Source organism: Hipposideros armiger, unplaced genomic scaffold (assembly GCF_001890085.2).
Source record: "Hipposideros armiger isolate ML-2016 unplaced genomic scaffold, ASM189008v1 scaffold_22, whole genome shotgun sequence".
NCBI lineage: Eukaryota > Metazoa > Chordata > Mammalia > Chiroptera > Hipposideridae > Hipposideros > Hipposideros armiger.
Window position 1 is genome coordinate 6414051 of NW_017731372.1, and position 16578 is coordinate 6430628.

Genomic DNA, 16578 nt, shown 5'->3' on the forward strand with positions numbered 1-16578 from the left:
ATACTAAATGAGATTGATAGAAATTTTCATGGAACATGTAAATAAAACCATGAGAAAGAGGTAACAATAATATTTTATCAATACAGCTATGTAGGGTTGGTTTGAAGAGTTCACTTAATAAAGAAATAATTCAGTAGGGAAAGATAATTTGGAGTTTTCCGTTGTAATGTAGTTTTGCCGGTACTGTCTCAAATGCATTTTACCAGAAAAGCTACTCTGTGTTAATTTCTCTCAAGACTTCAAATACCAAGTAGAACACTGACATTTTAATGTATTCGTTAACATAAAGCCTTTCTCTTCTTGCCCATTTTTATAAGTCAATGTAATACACTAAACTTAGGGATAACCAAATTATTTCAAGCTGTTCATTGTTAATCCTCTATTTTACATCTAAGAATAGTTGGAAGTACCGGGTATCATAATTCGTAACAGAAATAACAGTTTTATAGTTATAATTTTCCTTAAAGGAAAAAGGGATCACATTCCCAATTGCTGCTGCTCACATACTTGAAATGTGAAGTACGATCTCATATAGGATTCATGCTACAAATTATAGAACAAGCACTGTATCATAGCAACCCAGCAATACCCCTACAGTGACACGCTGAGGATGCAATCCAAGATTCTAATTTAAGAAACTGGCACAGAATATAGGACAAGTAGCTTTTTCTGGCAGTACCCCTAGAACATTAATAACTAAGAGTCTAAAATCAGCTTTCATTTGAAACTTCAGAGGATCAAACTATTATAAACTAACAATGGAAACATTTATTAAATGATTCACAGCATTGTAACTAAATATGACTTAGTTAAGGACCTAGGATTTTATTAAAATTGAAAATGGTGGGTTAAAATGTAGACATTACATTTTAGGAAATCTGAATACATGCACTCTACATGTCTAATATACAAACATATATTGTTTTTAAGAAAATCCCTGGAATACTATCTAAAACTTTCAAGGGTGTAATATTTCCATGCTTTATTCACATGTGAATACTTCCACAACTATTGCATTAAAAAAGGGTTAAAATATACTATTTAAATTTTTATTTCAAATGAATTAACTGTGTTATATTTTGTTTTTAGATGCATCTTTCTCACTTAAGACTTTTGGGGAACAAGAAGTATTACACAGATCTTTATAGATGGAATGGAGGGCTATAGCTATTTTCAGTTTTGATGGCTGTGATGAGGTCCCATCTTGCAGCTACTCCTACCTGTAACTCCTAAGAAACACCTGTTACCACATTAAGGAAAAGGATTACCTATTTTTAACGTTTTTCAAGTCTCTAGAGCAGTGCCTAAGGCCCACTTCTCTCTATCACCAAACCACAGAAGGGGCTCAGGGTGGTGGTGGCGGTGATGGGGAATCCAAGAACCCTGAAATTATATACAAAATATTGTATATTTTGTTTTCTGAGAATACGATTCATTTTTTTAATTGGATTTTCTAATAGGTCCATGTATAACCTCCTTAAAATGAAATACCAGCACTCCTAGAAATTATTTCCTTTCCTTTTAATAAGGAATATTTATAATCAAGGTTTAAAATTTGATTCAGTATTTCCAGAAATAAAAACTTTATTCAGAAACAATTCTAAAATTTGTATTCTTTCAGAAATATGCTATTTATAATATTCTATTAAAGTAAAAACAATGGGTTTACGAAACAGCATACATTGTATGATCCCACTGATGGGAAAATACAGGAAAATGCTCAAAATTTTAAGAGAAGTTTCCTCTGGCTGGGGATTTTTATTTTCTATCTTTGTAAGATTCTTTTTTGAGTTGTTTTTAACAGTGAGTTTATAAGTTTTTACAAGAATAATAAAGCCATTATAAAAGAAATACGATAGTTAAGCATATGACATTTCTCACTGCATAGTCTTTAAATGAGTTTATTTTAGAAAACCATGAAAACTGAGACTCACTCATGACTCACTGCAAGTATTGTATCCTAAAATAGTAATTTCTATTCCACAGGAGAAGCTCCTTTTCTAGATCTCAAGATAAAAAATAAATAAATAAACCAAAAACCCCACAGTTCTCAAAATATGTTATGGGTAAGGTCATCAAGGTGGTCCAAATTAAAAGCAGAATATCAAAATATATGAAATTCCAAAATCAATGCCTGGGTATCTGGTAAAAATTGGGTTATATTTACCTTTCCTACATGAATAACTGAAACTTCCTATGAAGGAAATATGACTGAAAATTAAATGCACCTTAGCTTAAAAGCATTTCAATGTTACATTTGCTACTTTATTTCTACTTTGGATTCAAATTTAAGCTGGTTCATTCACTGGAAGCATAAATGTATATGGAAAACTAAAAACTACTATGACAGTGTCTAATTTCAGTTTTTCTGGAGGTTTTAGCAAGAGAATAAAATCAGTAAAGTGACACATGAATTAGCTCAATTGACTTTTTTTTTTTAAGATTTTATTGGGGAATTGGGGGAGAGGAACAGTGTTGGGGAATCGGGGAAAGGGAACAGACAAGTTGCTGTCCTTTTGTTCTTCAGTCTAGTTGTGGAGGACGTTGCTTCACTGGCCTATGTTGGTATTGTGATCACTGCACTCTTCCCAGGTGAGGCAGTCGCTCACTGGCCCAATTGGACGGCGGCTCATGCCGGTTGCTGGCAGCTCTCGCTGGCTGCCAGCCACTCACGGCAGCCCACTGCAGCAGGTTCTGCAGCCTCCACTGTCACCAGCGACTAACAGCAGCCCAGCTCCAGGTCGAGCTGTTGTTCACCATCTTAGCTGTAGAGGGCGCAGCATCACTGGCCCTCATGTGGAATCCGAACCCGGGTCCTACTGCTCAGAGCTGGCTGTCCCAAGCTAACTCTTAACCAATGCGCCACTCAGCCAGCCCTCGGTGTGACTTTTATATCCAAGTTTCAGTTATCTTGCCCCAATTTATTTTCCTCCCTTAAATTGGGAAATAATGATCAGAAAGATAGTGCTATGCTAACATGGCCACAGTTAGAATAAAAAAAAAGTTTTCAAAACTGTGTTATGTAGTTTATATAGAGGACTGAAATATACCCATTATATCCAACAGAGAGGCAAAATAAGTAGAGTCTAATCAGCACTTGATATTCCATAATAACCACCATTACAAATTATAAACTGAGTAGTTACTCCAAATTACAAATCCAGCTGACACAAAAGTGCCGAGTGATTAAAAGTTCACTACATCTTGTTAGTACTCATTCATAAAATAAATGTTCTTTAATAAAATTTTTACATTACTTAAAAAAGGAACAATGCTAAAAAAGAGAACCCAAAGAAGATCAATGAAGCACGTTTATATCAGAGAAACTGATGACATAAAGATTCCCTGATTTAAAGGTTCTTAGAAAAACCTACTAGCTACTTGCCCAGGACCTAAAAGAAATCAGTATCTTGGTAAGGCTTTCAATTACAAATGTTCCTCCTTTGCACTGTTAGAAAAAAAGGTGCTAATTTTGCTTTAGTGCAGGTAGTAAACATCTGCAACTTAACTTATAGAGGAAGAATCAATAACCAATTGAGAAGATATTAAGTTATAAATGACTTGCACAAAAATAAAAACTGTTTTGGTTTCCTCATCAACAAAATGCTAACTTTGGGGCTATATAACATTACTCAGTTATAAATAAAAAATTGTGAATTACTGCATGACACAAAATGGTGTTTTTCTTTAAATCAGTTTAATAGCTTTTGCTTCATTATTTCATTCGATAAACATTAAAATCAAGCACTGACTCATTAAATGCTGTGGAGGAAGATATGAATCTCAGGTCTTGGAGAACTTATTGTCTAAAGGCAGAAAAACAGTCAATTAAAGAACTCAAACCTTACTTGTGCACTTGTCCAAGTATATTTTTGTCCCTCACACATCATCTGGTGTACATAGACGTTCCACTGAATAGGGGGAATGCATAACCCCAATTTGGCCAGAAGACCAAGTGACCAGCATCCCGAACTATGGACATTTTCTAATAAACAAACTTGAAAATCTTCTAATTAATGTTTAGAAATCACAAAAATTACCAAATCGGCACTCTGTGATTCACACACCCAAAAATCTATTTGATATTTATACCTGCGTTTCCAAAAGACATCTCAAATTTAAAATTTCCAAAATACAGCTCTGGATTTTACCTCTGTATCTGGTTCCTTCTCTAATTTTTTCCCTCTCAGTGGTGGTAGACCTGCCCAGTGATCCAAGCTAAAAACACCAGGGAATCATCCTGGATTACTACTTTTCCTTCTCCATCTCTCCCCAAACAATTCATTAACAAGTCCCATCTAAGATATATCTCAAATATATCTCTCTCTCCATCTCTATGGCTACCACCCTAGCCCAAGGCATATCATGTCTCACCTAGACTATTAAAATAACCTCCTAACTGATCTTCCTAAAAATCTTTTGTTACAATCCATTCTCCACATAGCAGCAGCTAGAATGATATGTTTTTTTAACTGTCAAGTTTCCCAAAAGAGATGTCCATACTTACTGACTTGGCTGTCACAATTTCCATCCACACCTCACCTTACAGAAATTTCAAGTCTATTCATCCTCAAGTCACCAGTGTTGCCTAAGACTACCAAAGTTTTTGAAACTTTTCAGTTCTTATTTGACTTGTCAACAGCGCTTTGTTAAAGATTTTCTTCCCTTGACTACCTTCTTTCTCTCCTGTCTTCGTCTGCCACCACACAAGTTGTCTCTCTTGCCTCATGGTTACTCCTTTTCCTTTGATCATCTAAATGATATCAGTCCTTTCCTTGACCTCTTCTAATTCTATACATTTTCAGTGGGCAGCTGCTTCTAATGCCACCTTTAATCTGAAGGCTCCCAAATTATCTCAAGCACAGGTCTTTCTACTAGCTCCAGACCCAAGTATCTAACTTCCTACTAGACAGCTTCACTTCAATTTCCCATAGGCACTTCAACCTGTCCAACAAAGAACCATTATTTTCTCCCAAATCTGATCTTTCCCTCTTTTTTCCTTTCAGCAAAATTGCTATCATACCTCTGGCTGTCCAAGTTAGAAATGCAGCATCACTGAGTCTTCCTTCTCACCAAGTCCTGTCTGTGATAACATCCCATCCCCACTCAGACAAGGCCCCTTCATCTCTCATCTGGATTACTGTGCCAGCAGCCTAACTAGTGCTCCTCACGCCCACCTCTCCATACATTCTTCACACTATGTTAGGAATAAACACAGTATGTGGTGTCAAGACTCTGACCTAGCTCCTAATTGTCGCTTCAGCCTCTCTCTAGCCAGTTCCCCATTACATATTCTCTATCACAGCTACATAGACTGCTGGCAGTCCCCAAAATACGCTATGCTCACTTACCTCTGGGGCTGCACATCCTGTCCTTTTGATGGACCTCTTAGACAGACCCTGTCTTGGCCTAACACCTTTGGCCTTTTAGGTTTCAGCTTACCTGTCGCTTTCTCCAGGAAGCTTTCCCTGATCCCTCCTCACACACCAAAACTTGGCTGGGTCCCTCACATGCTCCCCTAGCCTCTTACTGCTGACTCTTATCACAACACTTTAAGACACTACTTTAAACTGCCTGCTTACATGTCTATACTCGTGTTCCCCACCCAACTAGAAGCTCCTAAAGACATTTAATTTGAAAAGAAAAAAAGCATTCATCATTTTACTCCCTTTACTAAGTAAAGTTTTAATCTCTGTAATGGTTCACCTAAATTTTATGCACTATGGACACCAAAGAGAAGAAACTATTTCTGTACTAGATTTTGAAAGCAAAGTATGTATCTAGTTTCATAGCAGGCAAACAAAATTTTTCCTTTGGCCAATTAAAAGAATGGTAGTGAAAATTTTTCTTTTTTAAAGCAGATACACATTTCTATAGAAGTTATAACTTACTTTACTTATGACTTCAACAGATGTTTATCTTTAGAAAAGTCTGTCTGAAAAATTATGTTAAAAAAAACACCCAGTTTTGCTATATCAAAATTCAGAGTTAACAAAAACTGCCTCATTTTTTTCACTTTATCAATTTAGAGGCATGGGATTAACAATGGGTGCAAACAATCATCAACTTCTGATAATAGCTATAATTCTAGAATAATAATCAGTGAGTGTGAAACATAGGCAAAACCAATTAAACAGAGAAAATATATAATTTTGAAGTTATATTTAAGATTTGGTATTACTAAACTACAAGTTCTAAGTCCAGTCATTAAACAAATCCTTGTTTCAGACATTGGACATCTTTTTAGCTATTATCTATAGTTTGTTCATTAAGCAAAATCTGAGAGTATCTAAGAGCTTAAAATCCCCTAGACTTTCCTCCCTACCTTAAAGAAAGCTTCACTGATGAAAGGACAAAATAGCTATTTATTTATTTTCATTCCCAATAGAGACTAAATTAGAATGACTTCTGTGGTCCCATTCAGCACTGGAAGGCTCAACTAGATATAACATGTAAGGTTATACTTATAGTAGGTGCAGTTAGCATCACCATTCCAGTAGGAGGAGTGTGTTCCCAAGAAATCCCTTCCCTTCAGGATTGAAGGTAGAAACAGGTTTTTTGAATTTTATCATGTGAGAACCTATCATATTCAGCAAACTATCCTCACCCCCCAAATCATAATTTTTCCTTAGGAAAACTGACCAAAATTGCAGGATTTCTATAATTCATCATTACTCACTCCAAAAGTCCACATTAACAAATTCCTTAGGGAAGAGTTCAAAAACATACACATAAAATGTAGGTTTGAAACTGCTTATTAGTCAATATCCTGCTCAGACAAGCAGTTTATTTTGCATAAATCTAGCCTGTCATAAAACTCTTTCAGCAAAGCATTTAGGTTCCTTGTTACACAATAATGCACTCGAATTATATATTTAAAATGTGCTCCTTACATCTCCCTTCAAGGACATCCTTATAAAAACTGCACCTCAATTTTAGAGATTAATGCAAACTAATTATGTCAGTTTATTCAATGTTTATATACACATGTCCACATCTGGGAGTCAACCTAGTATTATTACTTTTCCATACAAACCTTACACAATACCTTTCCTAGCAAGAAATCTATCAATAATGTTACATTTCACTTACACCAATATTTGCAAAGCCACACAATATAAGAGCAAACAATTCTGTTTTAAACCTAGATTTACTAGCTACTATTATAGTACTAAAAACCCAGAATTTATTTAAAATCTTGAACCAGATTTAGGCAGAAATACAGTAAAACAACAAACAAAACAGAAGAATATCAATCTGCTCTAGATAGCATCAAACATCACTGAAAGAAGCATGATCAATAACTGGGCAAGTGAGGGGATGGGGGTGGGGATGATAAAGCAAGGAGGGTCAGATAAAAGGAGGAGGGCCGGAAGACAACCAACAGGTAATTTCTTCATCAAAACAGTGAATCTACATGACCACATTTATTGTGCACAGAATACAGTGTTTGGTACCATAATGGGCTGTGAAAACACAGATGACTTCTGCTTCACAAAAACTTTACCATCTTATTCTGGAGAGAGAACACATCACTACATAACAACTGAACACTGACTCAAAACGACAAATCAACAAATCCAAGTATTATTCAAACTGATTAGCAGCAGAAAGGCCAAAGACAAAACAGGGATATGGAATGTAAGTGACCTCAGGTCCTTGCTGCCCTACCTTTGATGAAAAGCTGTGGTCAAGATTAAGACAACAGCAGCGAAAACATTCTGGAGAAAAAACATTTTTTGATGCTAAATAAATATATAAGGCATGACCAAAAACACAGTTAAGTTCAAGAATAGTTCATTTGTTTAATACTTAATATTCAACATATGCAGTAGTAACACTATTCCTAAATCTTCAAGAAGCAGAACAATGCTGTGAGCATACAGCAAGTATCAGTTTTACACTCCAAAGTGGTTGGAATCATGTTTACCCTGAATGGTGGGATTAAAACTAGGCAAATCTCTATCCTGTTCTCACTTTTACTTGACAGCTCAGCACAGCTCCAAAAATCACAGAAAAAAGAAAAACCACCTAGTATCAAATGATAACAGCTGAGTTTGAATTATGATAACTACAACAAAATCCAATAGATTCATCTCATAACCAAAACTCCAGAATCTTGGACAGAACTATCCCCCTTCAGGAAAGCAGCGATTAGCCATAGGGGGCAGCAAAGTTAAGAGAGTGAAAAGTAAATAGCAGGAGGTAAAGTGAGGGCAGGAAATGTTAATAGGCTGGGTAATGAGCCATGAGTATCAGAGAGAAAGGACAAAGTCTCAATTAATGAATTAAGTCAATAGAAAGATAATGCTAAACGAGTGATTCTCGACCCTGGTTACAAAGAAGAATCATCCCCCAGAGCTTTTAAAAATACAAATGCCTAGATCCTACCTTAGACCAATTAATTTAGGATCTCTTGAGGGTGGGACCCAGGCATTGATATTTGTTAAAGTTCTCCAAGTGTACAGCCAGGGCTGAGAACCAGAGTGCTAAACACATAAAAATAAAAGTCAGCTAGTCTCTATCCCCCAGCTTTTTACAATTTATTAAGTTAAATTTTAAAAAATAAAGCACAAAAATCTATTTCCCAGATGTATTATTTTTGTTGATAAACCTGTCTTTGTCATCCAAAGAGGGACAGTAACTCATTGAGGACTAATTCATCTTTGTGATTTTACCAACGGAAACTGCTATTCCTACAAAAATGATTAAACTGACGTTCAAAGCGGTTAAACAACTAGCCCAAAGCAGCTGAGAGTCATCAATGAGGCAGAAAGACAGGTCAAGTACACTATTTAAAGGTGGTGCTCTCTCAAATGATCCCACTGTTTTACTAAATACATTTTACAGGATTATCACTTTATTCAATTGGACACTTCTGAAAATAATCCAAAATTCAATTAAGAATCAATGGAGGTAATAATATTGGGAGGAAAAGAAATTTGACCCTGAACAGGAATGCTGAAGATGCTAAATTAGAGAAACAGAAAAGTTTTTCCTTCATGTGAAGGGAAACAATATTTATCAATTGCTCTAAGAAGCATATCCTGAAAAAGTTTTAAGAAATTAAAAAATAAGTCTTCCAGAAGAAATGAAATGACTTCCAGAAAATAGTCCTAAAATGACTAAAATGTGATATCCCTTTGTAAACAAACATTTTTCTTCACATATTCAGGTGAATTTCAACTTTCAATTACAAAAAGCGATTTTGGGTTTAGATGGAATGATACTAACTTTGAGAAGATCTACAAGCCTTAAAAGCTGAGTAGTGCTTTCCCCTGACAAAAAAGTTAAGATAGTGATCATGCCAATGTTCTTGTTCTAGTTATCCTACAAGACCACATACCTCAAGAGAAAAAAAAATTTTTTTTCCCTAATGGTAAGCAAGGCACTTCAAATCAATGGCACTGTTACTGACCTCCATATTTCCAGTGGGACCCAGTTACTAAAAATACACCAACAAAGAATCTGAGTGATACTTGGGAAGGTCTTCAGCTCATCTGAAGTGGACTTCAATCTCAAAACCAGTTTCACTGTTCTTTGTATTAGTTTACTGTCTCCTATGAGATGTGCACATCTACACCATTCTACTGGTTAATTCAGTTTCTTTGCTTGGTAAAAACTTCTAACTATAGATTTCAATGTCTTAAAGAGTATGACTACCCTATTTCCACTTCCACACTTACACTGAAAAATGTTACAGCTTCACTTTACATAAATCATATCTGAACACTGATTATACATGAAATCAAACTTTAAGTACACTAGGAAAGTTTACTATTTATGTGAATCCTTCATTTAAAAAAATATTTTAATCTGGATTTTCAAATATCAAAGAGGATGTAAGCTAACATTCTTTAACCGCCTATTTTTAGGCACCTTAATTACATTATGTCACGTAATCCCCACAATCCTGGAGACAGAAGGTATTATCCCCATTTTACAGATAAGGAAAACAACTCAAAAAGATTAAAAATTGCCCTGACCCCAATGACCCAACTATAATACTGCTTCAAATTTTCATAAAGTAGGTTAATAGCAAAAATACTGAAATCATTTGACCTGGGTACCAGTGTCAGTTGCAACACCATCCAGATAAATAATCACAGGCCTAAAACTAAGCTGTTGAAGCCTCAACTTTCTCATTTATAAAATGGGAATAATACTGGTCTTGCACAGAATTGCTGGGATAACCCAATGAGACATGTTTGTAAAAGTACACTGAGCTGTGGATTGTCACACAACAGTAGGTGTGAAACTTTAGTAGGTGTGAAAAAGCAAGGGATATCAAGGATTAAGAGTTACACACCTCTGGACTGTATTTCACTTATGAGCAAGTGTAAAGTTGTTCATAATTAAGAATAAAGTGTAAAATAATTTGTAAATGCTACATATATAAATGTAAGGCATCTACTACTTTACCAAACCAATCCTTCAGACTTAAAAAGGTTAAACAGACCGAAAAACTTCCTATTGTGAATAACAGATTTTTTAAGTTAAAAGTTTCCTAACTGTTGGTTACCAGAAGAAAAACTTAAGGTAGAAAAATTAAGTCCTATAGTAACGTAAGTTTAAATGCAGGAAAAAAATGATTGATAAGATGCTTCTACTTTTGTTTTCTAGTACCTTGTTCTCAGAGGCGCTTATAGAATTTAACATAACAAGAAACTTAAAAAGTGTTTTTGAAAAAAAATTTTTTAAGCTATACAAGACAGTTTAATTTTCAGGACCCACATAATAACAGCTTCTCGTTTAAAAAATCCTTTTAACAAGGCTTCTTTATTAACTACCTTTATAACAAAACAGAGCATTTACTCTGAACGTTTTTCACCATTAAAATCCTGCAACCCACTTAACTAAATGATTTTGCACAAAATAAATTTATAGATGAAAAAGTTGGATTATTCTGTTAATCCTTACCCACAGTATGCTTTGAGGAAAACAGTGGGCACCTTTCCAATTTAGATCCATGTGGACAAAGTGTAACATAAGCAGGTTCGTATAAACACTTGAAAGATCTTGGATGCCCACAGATATATGAATCACTCCACAGTGGGATTGTATTTCAGAGCAGGAAGAAAAATTCTCTTTCATACACATACTAAAGGACTTTCCACTGTTTTTTGTTAAGGCCACAAATGGAAAAAACTACTACTGACAGAAAAAGCACACAACATTGTGGTATCAAGTACACTGCCAAAGTACCAAGCGAAGCAACTGCGTTTTTTTAAAAAATCACTTTTCAAGCATTTTGGCATTTGGAGTAAAAGTAGTTTTTCCTATTAGTGGGTAATCCATGTAAGGGTCTCATTTTCCTCAATTAAGTTTGCATAAATTTACCTTGAATACATAACTTTCCCTATAAAGAAAATTATATTTTCACACAAAATATGTAGAATCTACAGTTTCACTTTTTTTTCTGTACTAGTGACCAAAATACTATAAGACAAACGAGTGACCAAAATACTATAAATAAAACCTTCAATGGCACCTTCAACTTGTTGAACTATATACCATATAAGTTAAATGATACTGACTCTTCATATTTTTGCCAGGCTTTTAAAAACAAATGTATTAAAGCTGCATCTCTTGGCTTGAATCAACCATGTTTTATATTCAATTATTTGTATTAAATAAAAGTAAATATTATATTAACGACAATACTAAGGAATCACCATACTTCACTAAAAAGCAAATTAAATAAATATGAAAAACACTAGTATCGAACCTTCAAACTGTAAAATTCAACAATTTAATGAAAAAAAATCAATAATAGAAAAATAACTATGATGTTGTAATTAAGATTAAAATTTTAAAATCCATGAATAGCAAGTCAATGTTCTAATAGGTAAGATGATATTCTTTTATGGCTATGACATCACTCAAGAATTAAAGTCTTGGCAATGACTACCTTTGAGGTTTACCATTGACTACAATATGTAAATGTTAACAATTTTTGTATGCTAAAAAGCAAATGATAAATGCAGTAACACTGGCTACACACAGCTTAACTAATACCTTCTTTAAAAAGCCAGTTTGATTCTGACCTGGGATGTTCTTGATTTGGAAGCACCCCAAGAGGCAGGGCCATGTAGGGTCTCAATGGGGTTCCAGAGCTATTGTAGGTCAACTGTGATTTGATCTGGCGTGTTCTTTAAACTCCTAGCCAAACTAAGGCTCAATTCATAGGCCCAAAGGCAAATCAGAATGAGATTGGCCTTGAAAAGGATGAAATGGATTGAAAAATCTGCTGAACATGTATCTATTTTAGTATAAACCTTTAATTTCCTGGCCTTGCAAAACTGATTATCTACACTTCCATTAGATTTTTTTCGTCAAAAAAATTGTTTTAAATGTCTAGGAGCATTAATCATCTTGTTCCATGATTCTGATCTCATAAAAAATGAAGACATTAAAATAAAAGTAGTAATTCACAAAGAATAAACTAGAACACCAGGAAACAATTTTTTTAAATCCTCTAACCTTAGTGGGAAAAGTAAGTGAGCCAAAAGGAGTGCCAAGTTCTTCTCCTTGCCAGGCATTAGGCACGGATACCAATTTGAATTACTGTACAAACCTACAAAGTCCCTGGAATCACTGCTTGGCAAACTAGGTTCCCATTCCATTGCAAAAACACTACCTACTTTTTTATACGTCGCCAAATTTACCTTGTATACCTTCTCGGACAATAAAGTATTTTAAGTCTTACCAATCTCTGAGCCAAAGGATAACATTTAAACCTAACGACCCAGTTGATATGACACTACACTGATCAAATTTTTCGGCTTTTTCTTTATAAGTAAATCTAAAGGCCAGGTTAACTCTTAACCGTTGTTTGCGTTAGGATTCCTGGTCTGTATGACTCTTCGGAACAATCAATGGGAGGGAGGAGGAGACGGAGTGCAGACGCTTACAGTCGAAAAAGTAAAGGACTAGTTAAGAGTGTCCGAAAGGACGGAGGTGCGACTCTGGGCAGTGAAGGTCGAAAGGGAACACAGGTTGCTAAATAAAGCAAGATGGGCAAGACAAGCCTGGGAGAAGGAGGAAGCACTCTACCTCGCGGGACGCACGCGAGTTCCAATCAGGAGGGCAGGTGAGCGAGCGCGCAGGTGGGGAGACTTGTTGGCCTCCACTCAGATGGGAAGAGTGAAGGGGAATCAGGGAGAAGAAAAGCACCAAGGCTCTTAACATCAAACCTGTTGGAATCGAAGGGGGATGGGGTGGCAAGGCATCGTGGGGAACGCGACTCGCACTACCAGCCCCAGCTGGGCAGAAGGAACCCCACAAGGAAATGGCTCTGTGGGCGCGGGGCGAGCCCCTGCGCTTCCTGCCTCGGCTGCGCCCTCGGAGGTTACCTTTGAGCTGGGGCAAAGGGTGCAGCTCCGCCTGGCTGCCCTGGCTGCGGAACTGCGACGAGCCCTGGGAGCGCTTCTGCCTCTGCGCCTTGCGCACCGATTTCCGGGTGAAGCCGTCCACTTTCTCCGAGGCCGAGATGGCGGCGCTGGCAGTCCCCGCCGGCGGCGACGACGACGACATCTCCGCAGCCCTGGCGCTTGGCAGCTCCGGCTGCTGCTTGCACGAAACGGGCAGCGGCAGGAGGAGGAGGCGGGGGAGAGGCGCGGAGCGCTCGCGCCCCTCCGCCCCGTCCCCCCGGCCACACCGCCCTTCTGCTCCCGGACGCCGCCGAGCTTCTCCTCGCCGCCCGCCAACGCCTCACGGCCGCATCTCAGTACCGGAGGTTCCTGGTCCCCGCTGCGTGGCGGGCTCCCGGAGGCAAGGGCGGGGGCAGCGGGGGGTGAAGAAGTTGTTGACTCCGGGTGCCGAGGGCGGGTGGAAGGGAGGCTGAAGTTTGGACAACTGAGGCGCGGACGCCGAGCGCGCCTCTCGTCTCTTCAGTCCAGGTTGCCAGCCGGCCGGCCGGCCAGCACCTCAGTGGCCGCTACCAGCGCAGCCCGCCCTGCATGGAGCCTCCTCCCGAGGCGCTGCCATCGCGGGTCCCTTCCGAGCCGCTGCCACCGCCACGGTGCCCACTCTTCCCTGTCAGCGCCAGCCCCTCATCTCCCAGGGCAGTGACCCGCCGCCGGGGCTCTGGGCGCGCACACACACGCGCTTCTCGCAGCGCGGAGCCGTCTGAGAGCCCCCTCCCCCACGCGCCCTTCCGCCGCCCACGGAGAACCCCCCAGCGAGCGTCCGCTACAACTTGAGAAGGTGGTGGGGACGCGCAAGAGAAGGGGAGTGTGTGTGCGTGCGCGCGCGCCTGGGCGTGCGGCCCGGAGGAGGGGCCTCGTGTGGGGGTGGGGAAGGAGGAGATTGACAATTTCCGCGGGGTCCCGCCAGCCTCTCGGATGCTCGGGAGGGAGTAGAGGTGCAGGAATGCCAGTTCTCTCAGCCAATCGCAGTGCTAAGCGGCAGGAACGCGGTGGGGCGTGGCCTCCTGGAAGGTGTCTCAAACTGGGAGGTTAGGCCGAGGGATGGGGCGTGGTTGGGGACGGACTTCGGTCACAGCCAATGGTAAGTGAAGATGGCCAGCGGTGCCGCTTGCGTCACAATAGCGCAATGGGTTTTCTTGGGAGTGTAAGTGCCCCTCCACCAGTGAGCACCTTGTCACGCCTGCGCGACAGCTTTAGGCAATAATTGCTCTGCTGACCGCCTATGAGAAGACCAGAAAACTGGAGGGGAGAGCAAAATAGAATGCCCTTCCCTCTCCTCTCTGCTGGCCAATGAGGAACTGAAGCGACTGGTGGAGCGCTTGAGGCCTGGGGCGGGAAAGAGCGCCAGGTGTTACGTCACTGAAAAGGGGCAGAGCAAATGCAGGGTGGGGAACCAGCAGGCAGCAGCAGAGTGATTGACGAACGAAGGAGCCTTGGGGAAGGCGAGGAAGTAGCTCATCCAATAGCAGCGAGGTACTGGACTCGGACGGGCCTTGGAGCCTCACTGCCCCTAATCCAGCTAATTGGTAGTTGCAGAGTAAATTTGTAATTCTCGAGTGGCTCAGGCACCGCAATTCCCGAGAACTGTTCTCGCGCCAGGTTTGGGCAATTCTAGCACCTACTACTTCAAAGATTTCTCCAAATCTACACCCTCCAAGAAGAGGTTTCTCATTTCAATTTAGTGTGCCATTAATTTTCATCCCTTCTTCAGCCAAAGGCATTCAGCTACTTCAACAGAAAGAGTACAAATTTATCTGTGGTTTGTGGATTGGGGGCTTGCCATTTACTCTTACTGGGGTCTCTTGGTGATTCCGTCTAGATTTTAAACTTAAGGACAAGGACTGGTCATCCAGTCTTTTGTGCAGTGTTTGCCGTATAACAATGCTTAATAAAAATATTTGTGCTGATGTGTTTGTTATATGAGAAGTAACGCGAAGGAGAACCAAATAGTCTACCCTATTGTAAGACCCTCATTACCCAAAGTACAGAAAGTACTAAACAAAATTCGGAAATTGATTTGTCATTTACATAAAAATGGTTAAACATCTGGAGAGTAGAAGTATAAAAAGTATTAAGCTTAAATTTAAGCCTAGAAAATAAAAGTAAATAAGTGAGCTGAACAGTCTCATCTCCCTTTAGCTTGGCAATTTTGTACTGATAGACCTAAATCTCCATTCCTCTGTGGAGAGCCCCAGACCTTTTACTTTCGACACCATTAAAATAGCTGCCATATATTTAAGCAAAACTACCTGATGTGTATGTTTAGAAGATTCCAACTTTGGGTAAGAAGTTGGATTCTAAATCTAGAAGCAAAGTCACTACCTTAAAATATTTCCTTCCTCAGATTCACTGAGTGGTGAAATTGTACACAGTCCTCCCTGTCGAGGAGGGTCTAAACTGGGTGACCAAATGAGTGGGGAGCCTTTAATAAAAAGTCCAAAAGCTAAGTCGGTTTTCTCTTGTGGGAAGAAAGGAGTGCCAGAGGATGGAAAGAAAAGGGAAGCAAAGATAAATTTCAGATTAGACAAGTTTGTTTAATAGAGTTTAATACAGTTTTTTAATGTCATTGAGGCTGTAGAGCTGGAGCTTTATTTTTAAAAAGAGGTGATGACATATTGTATATTAATTTGAGGAAAGATTAAGTAGGAGTAGTAGGCCAGAGCAAAGAAGGAAATAACAACACAAGCCTCTTTTTCTTCTTCTTTAAGGAAAAAAAATTCATGACAAATGAATAGGCCAAAGATGTGATGTGATGTGATGTGATGTGATGTGATGCGATGATGTGATGTTATGATGTGCCTCAGTGGTCTCCAGTGCCAAACAGTTGGTAGGACTGCACAGGAGAGGACCAGGGCCCAGGGCAGCCTCTTGTATCTGCTGTAGCAGTGGGCCAAGGGTCAGGAGCAAGGCAGCCCTCGCCATGCCCAAATAGGGCTTTAGTGACCTCTGTGGACATACACACACACTCACTCACCTGTGTCCTTATCCTAACCATCTTTCACACAAAACTATGAGAAACTCTATGATGCTTTTATAGAGAAAGCAAAAATCTCTCTACCAACTGAGGATCTCCTCCCAGTTTCAGGCCAGGCCTATGGAAGGCTTCCAGCTTTCCCAGCTTCTTGATCAGCTAAGGTCTTTTCTGGCT

At 39.2% G+C, this 16578-nt stretch overlaps 1 protein-coding gene across 1 annotated transcript in view; it reads right to left on the reverse strand.

The window, feature by feature from the left end:
- The window catches only part of PPP2R5A (protein phosphatase 2 regulatory subunit B'alpha), a 58137-nt gene extending 44436 nt beyond the window's left edge, over window positions 1-13701 (reverse strand). The window contains exon 1 of the mRNA XM_019635518.1: window positions 13356-13701. Coding sequence (XP_019491063.1) covers window positions 13356-13536 — 181 coding nt within the window. The 5' untranslated portion in view covers window positions 13537-13701. The remainder of the gene's footprint in view (window positions 1-13355) is intronic.
- Window positions 13702-16578: the final 2877 nt, after the last annotated feature.